Below are 23860 nucleotides of genomic sequence, written 5' to 3'. Positions count from 1 at the left end.
GTAGTACCGGGCGAGTCTTGGGGAGGGAACGCGTTTTTGTGTTTTGAAAGTATTTTTGTGTTTTGGAAAGGGGGCGGAGGGGACTTTCCTCTTTTGGACCAGAAGTAAACAGTATTAACCCCTGCTTCGCCGCGGCTGCCGTAGGAGAGAGATGACGGCTCGGGATGTTTTGTTTTTGCAAGCATTAATTAACATGCCAGCCTCTCGATTTGTAATTACACATTTCCTGCGTTTCTGGCGCTTGGCTTGCGTGTGTCTGGTCAGTTTATTTGGAGACTTTTGAGCTACTGCTAATACTTAAATACGAATTTGTACGCGCCTTTTAATGGTAAAATAAAGCGATTCTCTTATGATTTTCGGATATGATTCTCATCGATTGGTTACGCTCAGGAACTTTGATATACAGGTCGCTGTAGGAAAATATTGCTCTAACAGTACATGCGCCATAGTGAAGGATATTTATCATTTTGCGGTTGTATTCAATATTGAACGCGATTTCCTTGTCCAATACCATTACAGATGTCTTAAGAACTACTTAATTTTAAATGTTATTGCATAACAGAAAGATTATAAAATGTGCAGACTGGAACACTCCCCCCATTTGAACACAAATCAAATTTCACATCATGTTTTTACACTTTTTTCCAAATGCGCCAATAATCGGGCTGAAAAGAACACGGTTCAAACTTCTTTAACCCTTTAAATTCCTAATCCGTTTTAATATATAGGTAAAAATGACTGCGATAACGCAAAACGTCGATTGCAGAAGAACTCCAATAAAATCGCGTATTCACTTGTGTCCACTCGGCAGAAAAGCAAGTTCGTGTTCCGATTTGCTACTCGCAACACGACGCAGTTCTGTTCCAACTGATCTCACGCACTGTGCACGCCTGTCGTTTTAAAACATTGTGGCGTCTCGGCTGTTCCGGCGCCGGCACGGTTAAGTCAGAGGGCTCCCTGTTGTCGAGGGGATCAGCGGGGTTTCCAGCAGATTGAGCGGCGCCCCCTGCGGGGAGACAGCGCAGCCTTTAAAATGACCCCCCGCCGGCCGGCGCTGCACTCGGCGCGTCTGAACTCCGGGCCCTCGAGTGACCTCTCACCTGGAGGCCTTTCAAGTCGCCGCTCTCGCTCCCCCGGGTGAGGAGCGGAGGGGTGACCGTTCTCTCGGATTGCATATTTTATGCATCAAGGAAGAATTTACCCATGCAGAAATAGTTCGAAAGCCAAGGACAGGACCCTAATAAACGTTGATACACACGGTAAAAACCGTCGCTCGCCCAAGAACAAGAGAATTGGAGATGCCGATTAAATTATTTTCACTGAAGGCATTAGACCCAAAAAGATAATTTCATTCTGCCTGAAAATGGAAAGTCTAGACTGATCCTCTAAACCATATTTCCCCAGTTATTTCTGTAACTAATGTAGTTGAATGGTTACCTGTCAGGTACAATTGTACCAATGATAACATTTAATTCCATTGAAATGTTAAGCCTTGAATATGTGTCTAAGCACCACTCCACTCAGTCAGGTAACGCAGGATTACCATATCAGAGCGTTCGGAGAGAAGACCGGTAGGGGTGGTGATATCTGTACCTTTTAAGGAGGAAAATCCAGGATGTTTTAAGTTATTTTGACAGTTCCCCCTGGAAGGAGAATTGCAGACCAAGAGGAGGACATGTCTAGGAGTCCAGGCTCATAGTGACCCTACACTACGCCTCATGCAAGGATCTGCGCCTGTGGCTGGAAAGTTGCCGGTTCAAATCCCGCAGCTGGCAGAGGAGTCCTCCCTTTTGGGCCCCTGAGCAAGGCCCTGAACCCCAACTGCTCCAGCGCTCTCCTGCGCTCTGACCCCAGGCTCTCTCCCTGTCTGTGTGTCTCATGGAGAGCAAGCTGGGGTCTGCGAAAAGACAAATTCCTAATACAAGAAATTGCATATGGGTAATAAACTGATCTTATTACCTTATCTTATTATTAATAATGGGACAATGAAGTCAAAATTGCTCTTTTTGTTGTAGACTCAAGCATTTCTTATTTGAGGTGAAAAGATGAATATTAAGCAAAAGTACAGAATGTCAACTTTTATTTCCTTTTATTACTTTTATTTAATATGTATTTGTGTATAAGGAGCCCTCATAACTATTAGGACAAATTAACATAAGTAATTTAAAGAATTATAAGTATTTTGTTGCAAATCCTTTACACCCAATAACTGCATCAAGCCCACAACCCACTGGCATCACCAAACTCTTGGTCTGTTCTTTTGAGATGCTTTGCTTGAAAATGCTGTATCCATTTTCAGTTGCTGTTTGACTACTGATGTCATTCTCCTTTTCAGCAAGAGAAATGCATGCTTCACTAGATTTAAAACAGGAGATCGACTTGGTCAGTCTACGACTTTCCACTCTTTTTCCTCCTTGGAGGTGCTGGCAGTGTGCTTTGGGTCATTGTCTTGTTGCATGATGAAGCACTGGCCAATATGTCTGGAGCCATTCTTGTACGCAGACAGACAAGATGTTTCTGTGCACTTCTGAAGTCATTCTGCTGAACTATTAACCAGCTCCAGAGGTGCATGCCTAAGCTCTGACATTACGTCCACCAAGTTCACAGATGAAGTGGTGCTTTGGATCATCTGCAGTTTTTTCCTTTTTTCACCTCGCCATTACTTTGGTAGAGGTTTATCTTTGTCCCGTCTGACCAGAACTCTTTGTTCCAAAACCCTACTGGCTCATTTCTGTGCTGCTTATCACATTCTAATCTGGACTTTCTGTTTTCGGTGCTCATGAGAGGTTTGCATCTTGTGGTGTAGCCTTTATAATTTGCCGGCAAAGTCTTCTGCGAGCAGTAGATCATGATACCATCACCCCTGCTCTGTGGAGGTTGTTGGCGATTTCAGCGACAGTCGTGTTGGAGTTTTTCCTTCGTTCACAGCTCCGATCATTTTTCTATCAACAACTGGCGTTGTTCTCTTCAGCCGACCTGGTCGTTGCCAATGGCTAAGCACACAGTTGTGTCTTTCTTTTTCAAGATGTTCCAAACTGTTGGTTTTGCTGTGCCCAATTTCCGTGCTATGTTTCTGATTGAATTCTTTTTATTCAGCATCCAAATCGCTTGCTTTTCATTCATAGACAGGTGTCTAGTCTTTACGTTGGTTTAGGTCTATTGACTCGAAAGGCAGACACGAAAGGGAAGAGCAAGGGTTAACCCCAGCACTGCATACTCACAGCTCTTTTATTTGTGCACAATCAGTGTAACAGGAAACACCTGGCCAATAAAAAGTACCTGGCAGATAATTGTCCCAATTCTTAGGCTCATGTGAAATGTGAGGATTGAACATAACAAATGCTATTATTTTAAAACAGTACAACATATAAGCACAGAAATACCCCAAAATCAAAAGGTGATATTCCCTGATTTTGCCACATATTCATCTTTTCATCTGAAATCTGAATTGCTTGAGCATAGAGCAAAAATAGCAATTTTGACATCGACGTCCTAATACATATGGAGGGCACTGTATGTCACAACATTTGCAATTGAACATCTCAGAAAACGTTCAATTCTGCCTCCTGAATATTTTTCCAAGGCAGATAAACATGATTTTGCTCTGAACAGAGCTCCTCAGCGTCGTATATCTGTACCTTGGCTGTTGAAATCGGCTTGAAGTGAGAAACACTTTTTGCAGTCAGGGTGTGTAAGAGCCCCAGCATTTATCCAGTTGTGTTATAATTAATTAATTAAAAAGCTGATCCAAGTGCTCCGTCTTGCTCAGGGGTGTGACAGCATCCCAGCACTCCCTCTGGGATTTGAACCCGCAACCCTCCAGTTATAGGTCCTGAGCCCTGACCAATACTGCGTCTGTAACAAAAGAGTTTTGAGCCCTGTTGAGTAAGTGTTTTAAAATGTGACCCGTTTATTTAGTCCTTTATTTATCAGACACGTTGAGACTGATCAATTGAGAACAGCTTCTGGTTCACAGTAACCGTACGAGTGCAGAGCAGACTGTTCTGGCTGGCCCCTTTCCCACGCTGGTTGTCCTGTAAGCAGCAGCAGTGTGTCTTTACCCTGGAAGGTGTGGGACACAGTACAGGATGCTCAGTGGCTGTAATTATTTAGGAAGGCACTGCGCTTGATTTTCTCATGCACACGCTACTGTGCAAATGACATTTGAAAGCACGTTTTAGCGCTCTCCCTGATTGAGCAAGTGTTGTATTGGAATTCTCTTGCCTTTAGCCGTTTGCTCCTCTTCTGGTTAGCTGAACTGTTCTCATCAGCACAAAGTCCCCCCTCTAAAGACAGCGTTACATCTCATTGGTGTTGCCCTAGATAAGCTATTTTTACAACAAATAATCAGACTTAACTGATTTAAATACTGTAAAGCTGACACCTCCTTCATGAAAAAATGCATTTAATTGGAAATGTAAATCGGTTAAGCTCCCATTTGTAAAAATAAATCAAGGGGCAAATAAGGGGTGGCGTTATCATTTCTTAATTATCATAGTGATAATAAACAGCACCAGTTTATTTTGTGTTTTGGATTATGTCTAGCCCACCAAAAGTTGAACAGTATATATTAAACGACCAGTTTATCACTGCTGGAACTGGGCAGAGGACTGCAGCTGATCAAGGTCAGTTTCCGTTACAGTTACCCGCTCCGAGAAGTCATTAATTCCACCTTGGGTTGAGTCTTCGTGTGAAAGCGACGGTGTTAATTATTATGCAATTGAAAAGGGATTGCTCTGCAGCGCCCCAGGGCAACCGCAGCAGCAAGCGACCACGCCACTCTGCCTGCCGTATAAGGGGTGGGAGTTAAAAAGAAGTGGCGAGCTGGGGTCCATCACAGGAGCTGAAAGACTGGGGGGATCAGACCTCTGCATCCTGCACACCTTCTGCGCGGTACAAATAAAAGATGAAGCCACAAATGGCTGAGCTTTCTGCTCTGACAAATAAAATTGGACAGAGAACGAAGCCCCCAGTTCAGTATTTAAAGCAATCAGTCTAATACATGAGCAGCTTTTGTTCAGCGGCTCAATCTCCATAATGAAGGGACTGGTTTTTGCAGAGTGAGAAGGTCTGAAAGGAAAAAGAAATTGCATTTAAAAGGAGTGCTGGCGCTCTAGTGAAACGATTTCTGATGAGCAGCAACAATGCACTAACTCCCATACCATTATCTCCCTGCAGGGTACTTTTTATAATTTCTACCATCCGTAATAAAAAGAGGTACATTAAACGGGCATTAGTGCCAGCAATTTGTTTTATTCTCAACAGAAAGAGAAATGTTATCTGTAGCAGACAAACTTAACCTAATTAAAACTCATTGTGTTTCAGGGCTTTCAGATTAGCCCCGTGTTTCATCGAGGTAGAATGACAGGGTTGAAGCGTTAAAAAAAAAGGAGAAAGAAAGGGAAAAAAAAAACTTTCTCCGTGCCTATTCCTCCCATCTCAAACGCCGAGGGGTGGAGGCTGGCAGGACAGCTCTGGCTGTAGCATCTCCAGAGCAGAGCTCCAATCCAGCGTGCACCTCCAGCTAGGCACAGAGCCACACTGCCAGACTTTTCCTCTGCTAAGTATCTGCACACAAGTGTTAATTGTTGCGGTAGCACATCTCATGATCAAGACCATAATTATCAACATGTACAGTTGCTGTAAGTTGGTACTTAACACTACATCATCAGTAAGGCCTGAAACAAATTGCATTTAACCCCAAACAGAGAAAATGTGAAACGCTGCAGAGATAAAAAAAACCACAGACCATTAAAGAATCTTCACAGATTTTGTATTACTTTTTGGTAGTAAGTAATGCTGGGGTCTTTATCTGAATATACCTCTGCAACACACCTGTAAAGCACAGCCTGTGAGGGAGTGGCATTGTCCTGGGCTCCAGGTATATCGAGGGTTATTCACTTCGATGGGCTTACATTGTAACGCAAACAAATTGTTGTCCATTTTTGCAAATTGCAGGATAAAGATGGGACAGAATTTCATTGAGGGCATTGCTCAATGTCTCAAGTGAGTATTAGAAACTGTGATTTGAAAAACAAAATGAAGCTAACAAACTTCATCTTTTAATTAAATAAATTTGAGCAAAACACTTGTGCACAGAATACTTGTTTTAAAGGTAGCTTATTTTCCAACAGGTGTGTAAAACATTGTTACGCAATGTATGCATACACACATTTCTACAGCAGAAAGAATGGCATTTTCTGCCAGACCAGTGATACTTCATCAGGGCCAGACAAAATGGGGTGGAAAATCTGACCAGAATCAGTTTGCTCCCCCCCCCAATCAGATCCTCCTGCTCTACTCTGTATTTTGTACTTTTTTTCCTCCTACGAAGTCCCAATCAGTCTTCCACAGTTCGCTAAATGAAGCGGAAACAGTCCTTCATTACTCTCCAGCTTGATGAATTCTTCACAGCTGCAGATGAATTCAGCACCATGCCATCATGCACCAGCAACGTAAACAGCTGTAAAGAAAATGCACATGCCACCTACAGCACTGAGCATCAGGGCCGAGAAAAAAAATGAGAGACGCTTGTGTAGGTGAAACTGCAGGGAATCAACTTGAACACACTTAACTTCTAAGAGGTCGCATCACTCCGCTGATATACTCAGGCTAATTCCTCATTCCAAGACACACAATTCATACCTGTTCACTTTCCTCTTCCAAACTAACCATAAGGAATAAGTCTCATGTTTTTCCATATCCCAGGAGCTAAACTCGGCCCTTCAGCTGTTTACTATCAGGATGTTCTTCACTACGGAAAACATTACGCAATGCACAACCCATGCAGGCAGGACAAAAAATGCAAAGACCCATGCAATCTGAGTTTTAGAATACCACTTACAGTAACATCCATCCACTGATAAAGAAAAGCAAAATCTCTGAAGCTATTCACAAAGATCTTTATTGACCCATGGTTAAATAAGTTTGTCTCTTAAACTTAAGTTACTCTTCTACCATTTGATAAAATGCATGAAATTAGGTTCTTGTTTGGAATTGTTTTTTATCATGAGTTAATAAAAGGGGAATACAAAAACAATCTTTACGCAGAGCAATGCACCAGTGGGTTCGTATTCTACACTGCAAAAGGGATTATGTCATTTTTATTTGCATGTCATGTCAGCAAAAAGCATTTCTAATGAATAGTAAATCTAGTAGAGCAATCCCATGACACTCCACAGGAATCCTTCAGCAAGCTGTAAAGATTTTAATATCCTTTAAACGACAAAGATTGGTATATAATACATTTTTGGGAGGAAAAAGCAATATTCTAGTTTTGTTTTGCGTTTATAAAAACAATCTTCAAGAGACACAAAAACAAGATTTGAAGGCCGAAGAGACAAGTATGAATTCAAGTTCAAGAACTACAGGTATGTCTCCAATATTCAGATTTCTGTTGCATTGTTTTCTTGTAACAATAGAAAAATATTTAGAAAGTCTGGATAACTGTTTTTTTAATACAATTAGTTACGTGAATTATTTCATGCATAATACTTTTGATAAAAATAGCCAAATTAGCCATAACATCAAAATACTGTACCATTTTTAGGACTATACAAATACAGTCTAAATATACACACAGTATATCTGACATGATTAAAGGTGGAAAATAAAGATGTGAATACTAGGCTAAATAAACAGTAGAAATGAAGAAACAAAGCAGTCTCAGTTTGCACCTCACCATAAGGGAAGAGACGCAGTCATTCCATCACTCGTCTCTGAGTCACTAGCGCCACCTTGTGGGAATATTGTGTAGGCTACGATTTGGTTCAACCCTTCAAAACAAATTTGGACAAAGGAATTGGGACAACATATTCCACCCATCTTTCCATTAAAAGGTGTTACTTAAAAAAATAAATTAAAAATTGAGTAGTAATGTATGGAATCAAACATTTATTTAGCTCAGACAAAGTATTTTTAGACCACGTGCTGGTAATATGCTTGATGGTATAAAGCCTAGCCTATAGTTTATAGCCGGGCTACAGAAGCACATTGCAATGGCACAAGACATTTCAACATATTAGCAACTTACAGTGTTATACTAAGCTGGGAATGATGTGTTTTTTCAAAAAAGCAAAATTTTAAGTAAATTCGATTTAAAAAAATAAAAAACAGCACTTATATAGAAATATAAAGGTGGTCTTGGATAGTCACCTAAAGGTGAGCTTCATAATAAATGTGTATTGGGACAGTGTGCAAGACCTGCAGTCCTGAATCACGGTTAGTCACTGTTACAGAATGCATATCAGTCCTGCACACTCCTGAAATGGGATCGGACAGAAAGGACAAGGGACATACTGAAATTAACCAACAAAAAAAACAACACAAATGGATTTTCCTACTTTCAAAACATTTTAAATGTCCAAATGAGGTACCTGAAAGACAAGTCACCTAAAGCTGTCAAAACAAGACCTAAACTGTCTCCTAGCAGGAAGCTGATAAGATGTACTGTTAGTACAGTGAATGTGAAAGGGGCAACTACTAAAACTAAGCTTTACACACCCTGGCCTGGCCTTAATAACACCAATATGCCATAAAAGAACACCACTGCTGCAGAAGTCAAATCAGAAATGAGCTTGGCACATTTTATGGATTTAATACAATAAACAAAACCGAACAGTACTCCTACCAGTGCTCCCAGTGTCATGGCTAATTTAAACACTGCTACACCTGCTGAGCTACTGTCGTCAATTTACAAAACCTAAAAAACCCTCTCCTATTTCCAGAATACAACAGCACCAAGTATTCTGTGTAAACACAACAAATTAAAGCACAGGTCCTTATCTACCTTACTGGTTGTACAAGAGCATTTCAAGACACTCTAGACATGAGCAGGCTAGGGGCTGAATGTGCCCCATGAATGTGCCATTTTCATCTACAGGGGAGTGAAAAAAGAATCAGGGAGCTCTCAAGACCCGTGGGAGCGTCCCTGGACCAATCTAACAGTTCACAAGGAATTTGAGCAGCGGCACACTGACATTTCAATCTTGCATCCATGTCGCAGACAATAGATTTAGCAAATTTTCTTTTCCTTTTTCCATTTAGGGCTTTTCCCTTAGCAATGGATACAGGATGCAATGAGGAATCCTTCTCCGTCGGTGCTCTACTCTGTGGTCCAAACTGGAATTGGGCCTTTGCTTCCTCATGCAGCTCTTCAGACAGAGAGACAGGTGGGGTGTTCCAGACACAAACGGTGTATAAAGGCAGGAGAGAGCAAGACGCACAGACTGTCCCAGTCTTAAACAGAACACTGAAGAAGGTTGGCAAGTGGTCAGTTCAGAGCAGGGTGCTCTCCGCCTTCAGAAGCCTCCTGGCATCAGTTAGCGCCTGGGCATGTTTGGTCTCGATGGGCCCCCTGATTAAAAGAGCAATGCACAACATTAGTTAGAAACAATCATTTTCAAAGCATGTAAATTCCTCAACTGGTCTTGCAGGATCCCTACTATAAATAGGTCGCACAGAGAAAATTCTACAAATATCTGTACGTGGACATTTTGCACACGAGGCCATGCTAGCCAAGCAGCAATGGACATAAACAACAAACAGAACAATGCAGTTATACCTACTGTATACACACACAAAGGAAGGAATGCACCAAACTATTTTGGCCCAGTGCGTCGAAGATAAGAGCCAAGGGGGATTCCGAGAGAGGCTGACAAGCGAGAGTTATTTTGTGGGAAAGACGGGTTGGGTAGAAAGAGGCACTGGCCTGGGATGGGCAGCAGACCTGGCTTGTCTCCCATTAAGAGGCGTTTCTGGGGCGGCAGTGGTGCACCATGTGGGGGCCCCTGGCGCCCTTGCATGGACAGCAGTGGGGGAGGCTTTGTTTTGGGGTAGGGACCTGCAGAAACAAACGAAAGCACAGTCATATCAGACCACGGAGGCTGGTTTTGAACCTGAAGATATAAGGTGCTAAAACCTCAAGTGGCTTAAATAGAAGGAAAATCAGCTCTCTACATTTTTAACTGGGCTAGCAAAAAAGACAATTCAATGCATTAGATCACAATTCTATAAGGGATTAGTCTGGTTGGGTTCTGGAAAGCCACATTAAGCTTCAAATCTAGAATCTAGTGTTAACTTCAGCACCACATGATCAAATATTTTTCAGGTTTTGACTCACTGTTGTAAAGCTTTCTATAATTGCAGCTGAACATCAGCCCTCTACAAGGAGGGCTGTGGATTCCAGCTGCACAGAAAAGCTGCAATTTGGGTCATGGTGAAGCAGGCACAGTGCTGAACCCCCTTTTAGATATCCTAAGATAATTATACTACTACTTATAATATGACTACTCATAAAATGGATATCAGTCAGATCGGCTAAACCATTCAGGCAATGCTCTGTAACGAGATGCAATGAACCAGACTACACAGGAATCGGTGCGCTTGTGAAGGATGAAGGGTAAAGGGAAACCAAATTTCAGCTCATTGGCACTCCTGGAACTACATTTCCGCAGGAAGTTCAGAAATCTAACATCGCAGAGCTGACAGTCACCTGGTGTGGGCAGGAGAGGTGCTTGCTTGCCCTGAGGGTGCCCAGGGTGTTCCAGCAGAGGAGGGCGTCCCGGTGTGGGCAGCAGAGGGGGCGGCTTACTCAACCCGCTGGGCAGGAGCTTTCTCATCCCAAGGTAAGAGCTGCTGTCCGTCTCTGGAGGAGGTCCTGCGGAGCGACAGCGAGAGCAGCCTCCTTTACTCGTGTGAGAAGGACAGTCGGACAGCCTGCGCTGGGTCTGTGGAAAGATCTCTGCCCACTCCTCCCCAGAGTGCACCGGGCTCCTACCCCTACCCTGCAGCTCCTCCTGCCGGCTCCGGATGTACTCGGCCAGGGTGCTCAGCTCCTCGCCGTACAGGTGCTTGCCCTCGCCCAGCAGGAAGAGCAGGTGCCGCGTGCTCAGCGGAACGGCGTGCTTGTCGCACTTCTCCCTCTCCAGGTAGTCGTCGGCCAGGTCAGCCGCCTTCACCGCAATCTCCTCCCGCTCCTTCTCCTGCCGCTCGGCGTGCACGCGCCCGAACTCCGCCGTCACGAATTCCATGGCGCGGTCCGACGGCATGTTGCGGTGAACTGCAGGGGCAACGCAGGCGGGGGGAAAGCAGGGTTACAGCAGTCTCAGAAACAACAGGCAGCGGCCGCAGCTTCAGAAGAGCCGTTGAAAAGAAGGTCTACGCTAGGCCTCTCTGATCCGGCAAGATGGCATGCCTGGGAGCCCCATATGGATACTGGGACATTACCCCTTTTCTCCCACTTGAACTGCACGCTGTGGTACAAGAGCATTTCTACGGAAATACGGTTCGCTTAGTGTTCGGGTGACAGAGATCAACAAGGGCACAGCAGGAGGATCACTTCATACTGGCAGAAGAAGCTACATCACACCGGGCAGCTTACACACTGCTTCCGAAGTGAAGTGGGAAACATGGTTTAAAGCAGATGACAGTCTGAATGTTTCTCACAATTGTTGACATCTCACGCGCTGCAAAATGCATGCCTGCAGCGAACGTAAAATTACACGAAATATATCACTTTATTCCAAGCACAACTTGTTACACTTTTTGATTGGCTTATGTAATCCAATGGAAAAGGCAAGTTTGATAGTTTAGGCATGTTTAATATTAGTCATCCTTAGTTGATTTTTACATAATTTAACATGAGGTTGGACAAAATGTTTTCTTTTTCAAGGTGCATAATGGTAATTTTTTGAGGGTTGGGTTGTATTGGTGTGTTAATATTTAGGACCAGGTATTGTGATACTATAAGAATTAATTTTGCACATGTGATCCTCCCTCTCATTAACAAGATTAATATTCAGGTGATGGTTCAAAAACCAGAATTGTTTCTACATTTTACAGTAGTCCTAAAACCAGAAAGTAAATCTTAATTCATAACTATGATAACATAACCATGCAATTAAGCACTACATCGTGCTAAATTCAATGTTACACAATTTAAAAGACAAAACGTAATCTGATTAAAACTGGAACTTAAGGTTTAGAATGTGAATGAAACAAAGCTATGATGCAAGTCAAAACTAGGAACAGCCATTGTCAGCTTGAAAACTAATCATGCCTGAACCCTAACGTGGGTGAAATTTATGGGTCTAATCTCTGTAAACACTCCATATTATCAAGTATCAGTGACCTAAATAACTACATGTGTCTATTTTATAGCATACCAATGAATGTGTATTGTCTAATGATGTAAGTGTAATGTAACACAACTGCACTCCTTTTCCACATTGATCTGTTATTTTGCAGTGTATTGTTTAATATAGTTAAATCTGTTAAGCCTTAGGATGAGCGATATGAATGAAGCAGAACTGTTTTTTTTTTCTTGTTTTACAAGTGCTTCTTTTCAACGAAAAACATGGTCAAGCTACTTTAAAATAATTTTAGAACTAATTTTGTTCTTGATTTATGTGCACCTTTATGGTATGGCCAGTTAAAGCTATTGGGAACCCCTGACAGTGCGGATAAGGGACCTTTTTATGCATTTTTTTGTGTTTTGTTGTGTTTTAACTTTAAGATGTTTTTTTTTGGGTCGGGAGTGTGAACTGTTAACTTACTTTTGAGAGACTCATAAAAAATGATTACGGTGCAAGAGGAAAGAGCTACGTTTGTCTGCTCGATGAGAATACAAAATGCGGAACCGTCACTGCGGACGTCTTGCAGGGCGCGGGTGAGCCCCGATTCAGACTGCAGGTAAATCATTTCCACCACAAGGCCGCGGTCCTGCAAACAGTGGCCTATCGATTTTGCATAATCCCTTTAAAAAGAAGGAGAGAGCTGGTTATTTATTTCGCACAGAGGAGAAACAGTGACATTGTCGGTCATTGGAGCTCGTCTGCTCCTCAACTGGCGTACAAAGACCACAATTAGCAACCTGAGTTGTGTGCCGACGCTCATTTTCAAAACCTGCCCTCCAGTCTAAAACACTCATCTGCACCAGCTGCATCTGTGGCATTACGGCGCCACTGGGTCACCATTTCAGTCGGTTGGCCTGTGAGCGGGACCCTAGTTATAACGCGCTACTTTTAGAGGGTTCAGGATTGTGGTTTCCGAGTGCAGAAGTGCATTTTAACAAAAAGGTCACCACAGCGCCTCCTATCCCAAGGTTTTATTTCTGCAGTAGCCAACAGGTTAAACCCTGAAAGCGCCTGATATAGACACAATCAGCTCTCATCTTCATTGACGAGGAACGAGACTTTTCAAGATGAAAGGCACCAAGTGGGATTTTTCTGATTGTGCCAAAAAACTAAAGCTAATTTTATAAAGCAGAAATAAAAAAGTTTACTCGCATCACCTCCTAATGACTATTTTAAGTCTTTCTATATCTCATCACTTTCTTATTGTTTTGCAATTTTTATTGAGGTTGTGTCTTCTGTGGTATGGAGATGGATATTTTGAATTTCACAACATTTAGGAGGAGAGAAAAGGACTACTGAATATTGGACACTGCAGCCATCACACCTTTAAGTGGGCAGTTGACATGAGAACAGAATTGATCAAGAGTTAACTCACTCCCATTTTCATTTAAAAATGATATGAAATGTGAGAGCAAAGTTATGATGAATAATTAATATTTATGATTAATGAAAAGACGTTTTAAAGCTTTGGATATTTGAAATTTCAAGCTTGTGTTGCGCAACCTTTCAGTGCTGAGACTAATATATTACTGCATTAAGAGTACTAACAAAACAAGGACACGAGAGGCTTGAAGTCATGTTTTTCCGTTTTTAGCAGTCTTATGCAGGTCAATGCTGAGGAGGGTTTATGTGAAGCTAACGGTTTAAATATTGACTCTGAAAGCATGGAGTTTGTTTTTTAGATTTCACAGATTAAAGGAAGCGTCCTTTTGCAGCTCATTAAAAATTGGGTTCTCTTCCAAGTGCAAAAAGTCATACTGGTCAGCAGCAATAAACTACCGATGGAGTGAACTGCAGGGAGGAGGAGGGGCGGCAATGGATTATCAGGATTGCAGACATGACAGGAGGTTAAACACACTTTCACAGTTGAACATTAGAACAGACACATTTGTAAAAGACAGGCTCTAGTGGAAATAAAACCGTCCTGCAGTCAGGTTTTAAAAATATTTTTCTTTTAGTGAATGCACACTAGTTGTTCGTGTATACCTTTGACTCCTTAAGCACAGTTTTTTTGGGGGGGTACATTGCACAGGAAGCAGAGTAGGTATCAGTTTTTCTGTGAAAAACGTAAACTACAAAAAAAAAATCAGCAGCAGCTCACAGTGTCTTGGGGAGGCTACAGTGATCAAGTTCAATCTGCCGGCTGAATTTTGGTGGGTTCCAACCCTTTCCAATGCCAGAGACGACTCCGTTTTCTAAAGGGTCTCCAATAAGTGGCTGGAGATAACAGTCCCCTTTACAGAATATGACTGGAACTGGCTTGATTAAATATCTGAGAGCTCGTCCGTATTGAAAACCAGAAAAAGCCACAGAGCACCTCCAAACTGGCCACTCCGGGCCGAGCCTTGACTCACGTTTGCTGCTTCGTGACGGACAGGACCACGCAGTCCGCAGGCCGCTGCTTGTCGTACTCCTCCTGGATCTGCTTGTAGAACTGCTGATACAAGGAGCTGCGCTTGTCAGCCTGAGTGTAATTCTTGGAAGCTGTACAACATTGCGAGGACAAAAAAAAAAGACACAGGAACGGTCTAAACTGGGGCAGGAAAGTGGTAAGAACTTTGCCTTCACACATGTAGGCACACATGCAGTGGGGAGAAAGGCATTCTCTGCTAGCACTTTACTCCCTAGCCCCAAGGAAGTAGCTAGCATGCAACACAGGAACACACGCAGAAAATAGGCACATTCACTCAATGAGCTACTCCTAAATCTAGTTTAAATATTAAAGCATTTGTATGACTGTTTTTGGTCCCCTACCTCTTACTTTTCCTTATATTCACACTGTGCACCATGTAACCTGATGCTTCGGAGCTGCAGGTTGTAACAAAACGTCATGCACTCGCACTCATCACAACTACCTGCCCAGTGTTCATAAAACTGGAAGCTGAGTGACAGCTTTCTGGGGGAGGGATGCCGCAGCTCAGCCGTCACTCCTCTTCTGCCTGTCTGGAGATGCGGGTCTTACCGTTCTGGGAATACTGATATCTTTCATAAGAGTCTTCGGTCCCGGACGAATAGTCGTGCTGTTGCTCCAGCAGTTCTTCAAAGCTATAGATTTTTTTTAAGACAAAAATTCAAATACACAACATCAGCATCACTACGTAGTCTTCACAAAAAAAAAAAAGGTTACGGATGAGAGGAGGTAATTTTGGCCCATCTGTCAAAACTTTAAAGACTCTCCCATAAGAGAGTCTTATGATCTTAAAAGACTGTCCCTTTTCAGGACAATAAGCAGCAGACATTGGGCTACAGCATGTCTCTTAGAATGCTGACCAAGCTCACAGCCATCATGAACAACACCTCTCATCCGGTTCATGGGACTGTTACTGGGCAGCGGAGCACTTTTAGCAACAGACTGCTCCAGCTACGGTGTTCAAGGGAACGTTTCCGCAGGTCTTTCCTCCCGGCAGCTGTCAGGGTGTATAATGCTGCCCTCGGCTAGGACTGTTAGCCCTTCATTTGCTCGTCTATGGACAGCATGTTTGCTCCATTGTACTTTTTGGACAATCAGTCTGTATAAACCTATGCACATTTTGCACATATTTTATTGTTTTTACAGTTGTAACACATCAATTTCCCTATGGGATTAATAAAGTATTATCTATCTATCTTACCTTTGCATGTCCTCATACTCCTCACCATAGCCTTCCTTCCTCTCCTTTCTCACTGGGTATGGAGTCTGCCTGAATGGCCTGTAGGGCTTGATGCTACTGAAATGTATAAAAAGGAAAAAAAAATCACAGGCTGGTCCCTCCAGCACCCCTATATTAATTTAATTTGATATTAAGTCGTGTGCAGCAAACAAACTTAAACATCTAACCCAGGGATCTCTAAACCAAGTCCAGGAACTCCCCAAAACAGTTCTTCATATAGGTCACCCTAAATACTAAACCTAGGCATTTTATGCAAAGATTAAAATAACTTGTTTAATCAAATGATCAAGTAAGTAAATGTTTCAATGAAGGAGACTCTTGTCATTGAAGGCTGAATGATGGTTTCTGTCCCAAATGATTGCTAAACTACTTAAACACACCACCTGTTTATGTGACTATATTTACGCTTCAGGGCTTTATGAATTGATGATTTCAAGGGTATCTATAAATCCTGCTGGACTGGGGTTCTCTAGGCTCAGGGCTGGAGACCCCTGGCATAACCATGTATAGTACAACACCCACTCTCCTACCAAGACAGAACAAACTAAGAAAGTAGTCTTGCTGAATCTTTCTACCCTATAAAAAATGAGAAACTATGCAAACAAATGGAATAGCATTACAGTGTGATTTGCAAACTGTGGGCAAGACACATAAACCTTAGCAATGTGTTAGCGTTGAATGTTTCCAGTCCAAAACATAGTAACACATCAGTGTTAAACGTTTCTTGTCCAAAACATAACTCGCTCATTTTTAAAGGGTGGGAGAAGATCACACCAAAGATCTCACGTTTACTCACCCTGAGGTGCCGGTGGAAAGCTCTAGCACAAAACCAACTTATTTTAATTTTTTCAAAGCAAGAGGTATCAAGTTATCGCTGCAATTAACCTGCATGCATACAGCCCTACGGGAGACTGTCCTCTCTAAGACAAAGAGGACATTACAGCCCTTTAGAAACCCAAAACTGAAAGGGGTGCACAGGACCCCACCGTGACTCTGCACTACACAGCAGCCACAGACACCAAAGACAGAAGGTCCCGTCTTACTTTAGGAGGAAAGGAATCCTTCCTGGTCCATTCCGGCTCCTGAAATCGAAAAGACATAACTGATTGCGGTGTTAACTCTAGCTATTGCCCGACAGAACTGACAGCTTTTTTTGTAAAGGATTTAACCTTCAGAGCCACACTTGAAAGCCAACTGTTCCCGTTACACGTTTACACCCGCACCACGGCACAGGTCAGAATAAGCATCAAAGAACACATCAGCTCTTGAAAAATGAGATAAACCCTGACAGAACTAATCAACTATTGTTTAAAGATATTTCTTACCCTCCATTGGGCACGGGCTTGGGCATCCGGCCTCGCGTAACCTTCACCCATGAAGACATTGCAGCAGCCTTCAATCGGAAAGGTCCTAGCGACACCGCTTATCCTTACCTAGAACAGGTTATACTCTGTTACAAATCCCCCCCCGGCGTCAAACTCCCCATCCAGAGCGAACACGCTTATTTCAGGATTTCCAAAAATACAGCGGTTAAGAGCCTGATAATCCTTTTAAAACCCCACTTGCAAGTAACGGGAACAAACACAGACGTCAAGGAACCCTACTGAGCAAGGGTACAGCCATTTCCCCAGTTTCTCACTGTTCCCAGCAGCTATGTAAATAAACACAATGGACCCAGGAGGTTATAAACCTCCGCTTTTCTCTGCAGAAGTAACACACTAAAGATTTCATTTATTCCCCCAACTAACACCCCTTCATACTACACCTCACGAAGAACGGTGAAACCGCAAATGATGAACTTTTCCTGTCTCAGAACAGGTTTAGAACAAATTTCAGAGACTGCAAAGCAATTTAGTATTTTGCCCCTGTTTGTATCAATACAGCAACCTTATCAGCAGGCCTGTGCGGTGCAGAGAGTGGATGGATTTCTTCTCTAAACTCAAACTATTTCTTATTTGACAATTCAAATTCCGTCGGCTGTTTCAAAGAAGGGAAAGAAGAAAATATACACGTTTACAAAATAGGAAGAGAAACGGCAGGCAGTCTTACCACTACTGTTCACTACAGCAGCGCAGCACGTCGGCTTCGGCAAGAGACACCCCGCGGCGAGAGGTGGGGGATTAATGTCGCAGCGCCCCCTGGCGGCACCGCCACGACTCAGCAGCCCGGCTTCCGTTAAACAAGGCTGGGAAGGGGAGAAGGAAGAAGAGGGTGTAATGTTATTTTTTTTTTTACTTTCATGAACAGTGTTTGTCTTGGGAAATGTTGAGGAACGCTTTGAGACCAAATGTACGCAATGTTAAGATTATCTTTCTTCTGCATCTCCGGTGAGCTCCCCCGACCGGAACTCACCGTATCCCACAATTCACCGCGCGATTGACGTTAAACACCCATGTGAAACCGACTTGGGTTGTCTTTTCCCACACAACTCTCCAAAGCAAGGGTATTGTGGTCAGAAATTTCCCTTAGTTCGGTATATTCTTTTTATTTGTTTTACTGCGGTTGCATCCTCTCAGCGGAAACGGCCCACAGCCCACGGTTACGTACGTACGGACTAGCGCTCCCTGGCCAAACGCATTTAAATCCGTCAGCCAATCAGAGCGCAGCTTGTACGGCAGGCTCGGGCAATGATCCCGCGTTCGGCCAATCAGCGTGCAGATTTCGGGAGCGCTGGGGTCTGCTGCTCCGGAGCAACGCGAGCAGGATACCAGCGGCGATGAACTCCCTTGAACAGGCTGAAGGTAGTGTCGACTTAGCACAGCGACTGTCACCTGTATTCATTTGGGATTTCACAATTTGTGCGTTTTTCTTGGGTGGCAGCAAGTCCGGTGTAGGCTGAGTGTTGAGCTCGGACACGGCGTTGACCGGGCCCCGGGCACTGTTTACGTAAACTAGTATTAATGTGGCTTTGCAACTAATTCTGTAGTTGCAAAGACGTTGAAACACAAACATGTAACTAACATCCTTGTGAGTTTTACAATGAATGTGTGGGACAGTGCAGTAATAATATGAAGAATCTAGAAATTTAAGACCACGAGTCATTTAACACTACAATCCACCTGTTTGTACACGTAATTTGTCTTTTCTTTTTTACGGTTTACACAAAAATCATTTATTCATAAATATTGTGGGGATATTTTTAACCCTTGCCGGGTTTCACCATTAATGAAACTCCCATCATTTTTCTCCACTGTTTTGGGGATAGTGTGCTGAGATCTGTTTAAAAAACAATTCGTCGCACATTTATTACTATGTTTTATTGTCTCGTTTAAACATTTCTTGTCGTATTGTACAATACGTAATGACCCAAAATGCATTCTGTCTGCTTCTCGTGGGTATGTATTTATCATGCCTTTGTGTGTTTACATGGCGAGCGTGAATGTGTGAATTCACGTTGCAACTGTGTGCACCTTATTACCAAGCTGTTAATCTAACATGCTTACACGCGCGCAGCTACTGCGTCTTTAGGTGCATTCAGGCATCAGACCTTATTTTTAAGCCTCAAAATTCTGCGTTTGGGCATTACACCTGCTGGAGTTTAAAGGACTAGGCTGGAAGTAAAGTGTCTGTGGCCAAGGACAAGTACATGTTGCACTGAGCTGCTTGAAACATCCGCCGTCAATCTGTCTCCATCCATCAGTGCAGATTGTGTTTCACTGCAGCTTGGGACAGAAACGAAACCTAATGTTCTGAAAAGGAGAGGTGGCACAAGCAGTTGGAAGTGTCAAGATCCATGAAAAACTGCTTTATTAACTTGCTTGAGTAAAAAAATCCCTAAGAATTAAATGTACAGTCCACAAGCCTTACCTGGAATAAGCAGAACATTTTAGATTAATATTGTGGTGTTTCCCAGTGAAAACAACTTTTAAACAGTTCACATTAGAGCATGTGACTGTATGGTGTTGAAGGTTAAGAGCTGCGTCTAACGGCTTGGAGACCTTTTCTGTGCAGATCTGAAGGCGTTTGAGAGGAGACTGACAGAGTACGTGTCCTGCCTGCAGCCTGCGACAGGGCGGTGGAGGAGTGAGTACTGACAGATTACATCGACCCGGGAGGATGGAATTGATGGGTTTTGGACTGGGGCAACAGCCTTTTTGTTTGTTTTGCTAGTGTTTGTCAACTGAGGCCCATGATCAAATCTTTGCGCTAGCTACCAATCACACATTCCAAACCCTGTGTTAGAGTAAAAGTTCCAGGGAGTTTCTGGAAAAGAGTAGGGGTGTTACCCCAGCGTCCTGGTCAAATTTACCCCCTGCCCTTTACCAGTCATGGCCTCGTAATAATCCCCCTCTTTGAACTGGCTTGATCACTCTGCTCTCCTCCCCGCTGAGAGCTGTTGTGTGGGGAGCGGACTGGAGCACTCTGGCTGCTGTTGTATCATTTGGGGGGGGGGGGGTGTATTACTATTATTACATTGAGGAATTTGCATTGGAAAGAAGGATGAAGCCTGTATTAAACTAGAAGCCCCTGCTGCATAATACTGTTCAGAATTAAGTCTTGTTGCAGGCCATGAATGTGTTAGAGAAGGAACTGAAATTGAGCTGAGAGATTTGGTATCTGTACATGTTCGCAGGTGTTCTCACATCAGTGTCTTCCCCTGTGCTCGTCTCTCCACAGTGATTCTTATCGTGGTGTCTGTCTGCACAGCGACAGGGGCTTGGAACTGGCTGATAGACCCAGAGACACAGAAGGTATGTGTGTAGCAACGCCGAGGCCAGCTGGAGGCAAGGATTTCATCAGTGACTTCTTTAAACTAATTCTGTTTTTATCCTTTTCATGTGTTTTGCAGGTGTCATTCTTCACATCTCTGTGGAATCACCCATTCTTCACAATTAGCTGTATAACATTGATAGGCTTGTTCTTCGCAGGAATACATAAGAGAGTAGTGGCCCCATCGATGTATCCTTTTTATCTTCAAAGAGCTGTTTTGATACAACTGCAAATAAAAGCAGATTCCACACATGTCCTGTGATAAGGGTAGAAGAGCAATCCGCTTCTGTTAACACAAAATCATTTTTGGACCAACTTTAATGGCAGTGTCTTATAGCTTGACTCACTCGTAGGAAACAAGGGAAGATTAGCCTCTGTCGGGCTGTGGCAGACAGAGGCCTGTTATCTCTGCGGACTACAGTGTCGAGATACAGAAATATTGTGACAGTCCTACAAAACTGAGGAAGATGTGAAAAGATGTGATGTTAAATGTGAAGTAGGATTAATCTAGAAACAAATTCCACAGATTTTTCTAAAAAGGTTTCTGCTGTTTCTTTAACCCTCGTTCTTCAGAATCGCCGCCCGCTGCCGGACAGTTTTAGCAGAATACAACATGTCCTGCGATGATGTGAGTAGACATTCCCGGCACACGCAAGGCGTCTTAAGGAAATGTCATAAAATGGTTGGGAGACCTCGGGCATGAATGGAAGCTGTATTGTAGTGAGCAGTGCTACACTTGATGAGGCATAGAATTGTTGCAGTTGTTTAATTGTGAATTGGTGCATTTGAGGACGCGCAGAAACAGGATTCAAATGATCTACTGCAGATGGATTCTGCATTGCGACATCTGTGGAAGGTACCATCTTGCAGTGGGATATGACAAATGAGTGTCTGGTTATTGAGTCTCCCCTGAATGGTCTATGAAAGCACATTCCCCTGTTCTCTTTGCTGGGCCTTAACACTTAAGCACAGCATCTGGAAGTGGAGGAGGGGTTAGAATGAAATGTTGGAAAAGCTTTGAATAATTTCGTCTTTTAGTAGTGAGCACTGTTAGACCAGGATCATAGAATCAAATGTTATTTTGGTATAACGCTGTTGAAGGAGCATGTGAAGTACTTCTGGTTTTAATCTGGGAATCTTTAGGGCATTCGTTTTGTGTTATTGTGGTGCAAGTGAACATTTAATCAAAGGTGATGGCTTATACCATCTTCTTTCTGCAGACAGGAAAGCTTATCCTGAAACCAAGACCACATGTCCAGTAGCACCTTTCCCGAGATGAGAGTTCTGACCAGAGACCACCGGGAGAAATCGAATGGCTTTTTTAGGAGCAGTATCTGTTGAATGATATACAGACAATGAACCCTTGGAGGCCATCATCTAAAAGAGAGGAAGAGAAGAGAATAACAAATAGGTGATTTGTAAATTATGTTTCTATGAAATGCCAAACATCATGTGGAAAGGTACTTTTCTGTGTTGTAAATTTCAGTGTTGCTGTGTCACTTTAAAAGCCCTTGCTTGTGTGTGAACCAGCTTATAGGAATGTGACCAGGAACCTCCAGCCTTGGTCTCTTTTACTGTATTTATCTTATGTATTTGCTGTAAATAGTGTGGCACATCTCTACCACACCAGAGTGCATGGGTGTGCATGTGACTTTTATCTTTTAATCCATCTTAAAGGGAAATATCATGGTTTTTCTCCTAGATCCCAGCAATGGGATTATTTTCTCTCTGTTGCCAAAGCTGTTAACTGTTGGGCCTTGTCACTGTGGCTCTAACAATACACAGCCCTGTGTGATTTTCCTTGACATGGTTTGTAAAATTTCAACTGATGCGAAGTCCTTGAGCCTTTTTAAAAAAATTTTATATTAAATGCAGGAAGGTTTGAATTTTGGATGTCTGCATCGCCCACCTGTATTTGTGCTTTTGATTTATTAAATTTTTCAAGTGTTTTTTTTTTGTGGCTGTACTGTGAAAGCTAAAATTCTGTCTCCGAGAGTCATGAGCTCAGGACGTTGCAGCTCTGATAGTGATGATTCACTAAGTGTTCTTGTATCAGTTAGGTTTTAAGGTCAGGAATTCCAGAGATTCCACTGCAGAACTGGAAATAAAAAATCTGTATAAAGAATTGCTATATTCCAGTTTCTCCATATTATAATGTTTAAATCATGAATTGCTAAAACATTGATCTGGAACTCTGGGCTGTCTTCTGGTACTTTTGAATGCTGGTGCCTGTGAGACTTGTACACCATTTTATTTTTTGTTGATTGGAAATTCATTAAAACAATCCAGCTGAAATTGACCTTTTTTTCCTAGGTTGAACATTGACATGTTTTCATTTCCATGGTAGAAGTGTCTTTGGAGATGAACATACTGCATTGCTTGATTCAGAAATCGCAACCCTGTTTTACTCAGTTAATAAATAGGACTGGATGCTGAAACATTCTCTCTCCATGAGGATGCCAAAACTCTGAAGTATTGTGGTTTCTTTGAAAAGTGATTTAAATGACATTGGTCAAAAGCCATCTGTTGAATCTTTTGTGGTCTTGCATGTATTATTTCAGACTGTCATAGCTTAGAAGCATCATAGTAGAATTTTATCATCACTTTATTAGAAGAATTCTCTGAATGTTTTTTTTATATTTTTGCTTTAATTGTTTCTTTAGCAAAAAAAAGTCTTACGGGCACATTACTAACCTTTTGATTTCCAACAGTGCAATTGTAGCAGATGTTTATTGTAACTGATTTAATTTTGTTCCCCATATCTTTCAATAAATATCAATTTTAGTGTTGTGTGTACTGTTTTGTGTTTACACCTCAACAGCAATTCTGAGTGTATAACGATGAGACCACAGCTAAGATTACATTTAGAAATTAATCTTAAACACACACCACCCACAAGGCCAGGCCTGGATACCTAACTACCTGAATATTTGCTTTTGTGTGTTAAGTGAATCAACATTAGCAACTTCCAGACAGAATCTTTTGCCGATACATTAAATACCATCAGTTTGTTTCTTACAGAAGAGACCTCACTGGACATGGGTGTTGGGCACAGCTTTAGTTTTGCAGGGGGTAGTCTGTCTAGCCTAAGGATCCCCATATAATTGTAAATTTGTGAACTCTTAATGTAAAAATGGGCTCAGGGTGCAAACCCAAAGACTACAGATAGAGAACTGGCACTTCCCATCTCTGTGTGAAGGTTATAGTTTTACAGCAGTATTAAAACAGTCTGTTACCTCTGTACTGCCCGGAGTTTTTCTCTGCTGAATAGCGGAAATGGTTCTTAAGAATGTTTTGCACAATGAAAAATGTTAAATGACCTCCAACAGCTCCAAGTGCAATGCGAAATGAATACCCAATATAGAA

The 23860-nt window shown here is 42.5% G+C and overlaps 2 protein-coding genes across 9 annotated transcripts; one reads left to right on the top strand and one right to left on the bottom strand.

Moving 5' to 3' along the window:
- Positions 1 to 6883: 6883 nt before the first annotated feature.
- On the bottom strand, positions 6884 to 17888 carry LOC148817309 (nuclear receptor coactivator 5). 8 transcript variants are annotated; one of them, XM_088938578.1, is made up of 11 exons: positions 17834 to 17888; positions 17110 to 17217; positions 16828 to 16866; positions 15746 to 15841; positions 15097 to 15179; positions 14489 to 14618; positions 12555 to 12754; positions 10778 to 11059; positions 10493 to 10657; positions 9728 to 9841; positions 6884 to 9355 (listed from the first exon to the last, which is right to left on the bottom strand). In XM_088938578.1, the coding sequence occupies exons 2-11, from the start codon at positions 17166 to 17168 to the stop codon at positions 9321 to 9323; spliced, it is 1203 nt and encodes a 400-aa protein (XP_088794704.1). In that variant the 5' UTR covers positions 17169 to 17217; positions 17834 to 17888; the 3' UTR covers positions 6884 to 9320. The 8 variants fall into 8 exon arrangements, with proteins under 8 accessions (XP_088794704.1, XP_088794706.1, XP_088794707.1 ...); XM_088938580.1 differs by having other exon boundaries at positions 10784 to 11059; XM_088938581.1 differs by having other exon boundaries at positions 9710 to 9841; positions 17834 to 17874.
- A 256-nt stretch (positions 17889 to 18144) lies between these two features.
- Positions 18145 to 23281, top strand: cnep1r1 (CTD nuclear envelope phosphatase 1 regulatory subunit 1). The gene is made up of 6 exons (XM_088938655.1): positions 18145 to 18525; positions 19736 to 19807; positions 20402 to 20475; positions 20574 to 20683; positions 21068 to 21122; positions 21715 to 23281. Exons 1-6 carry the CDS (start codon positions 18501 to 18503, stop codon positions 21754 to 21756), a joined length of 378 nt encoding a protein of 125 aa, XP_088794781.1. The 5' UTR covers positions 18145 to 18500; the 3' UTR covers positions 21757 to 23281.
- Positions 23282 to 23860: the final 579 nt, after the last annotated feature.

Source organism: Atractosteus spatula, chromosome 21 (assembly GCF_055471065.1).
Source record: "Atractosteus spatula isolate fAtrSpa1 chromosome 21, fAtrSpa1.hap1, whole genome shotgun sequence".
Classification (NCBI taxonomy): domain Eukaryota; kingdom Metazoa; phylum Chordata; class Actinopteri; order Semionotiformes; family Lepisosteidae; genus Atractosteus; species Atractosteus spatula.
The sequence above is the reverse complement of the archived record's forward strand: the minus strand, read 5'-3'. Positions and strand labels throughout refer to the sequence as shown.

Coding starts and splice junctions, on each gene's coding strand:
- LOC148817309 (XM_088938581.1), bottom strand. CDS start 17,168: ATGTCTTCATGGGTGAAGGTTACGCGAGGCCGGATGCCCAAGCCCGTG. Junction 15,180..15,745: donor GAGTATGAGGACATGCAAAG/GTAAGATAGATA, acceptor AAAAATCTATAG/CTTTGAAGAACTGCTGGAGC. Junction 11,060..12,554: donor TTTTTATGAGTCTCTCAAAA/GTAAGTTAACAG, acceptor TTGCCCCTGCAG/TTCACCGCAACATGCCGTCG.
- cnep1r1 (XM_088938655.1), top strand. CDS start 18,501: ATGAACTCCCTTGAACAGGCTGAAG. Junction 20,476..20,573: donor TAGACCCAGAGACACAGAAG/GTATGTGTGTAG, acceptor TGTGTTTTGCAG/GTGTCATTCTTCACATCTCT. Junction 20,684..21,067: donor AGAGTAGTGGCCCCATCGAT/GTATCCTTTTTA, acceptor CTCGTTCTTCAG/AATCGCCGCCCGCTGCCGGA.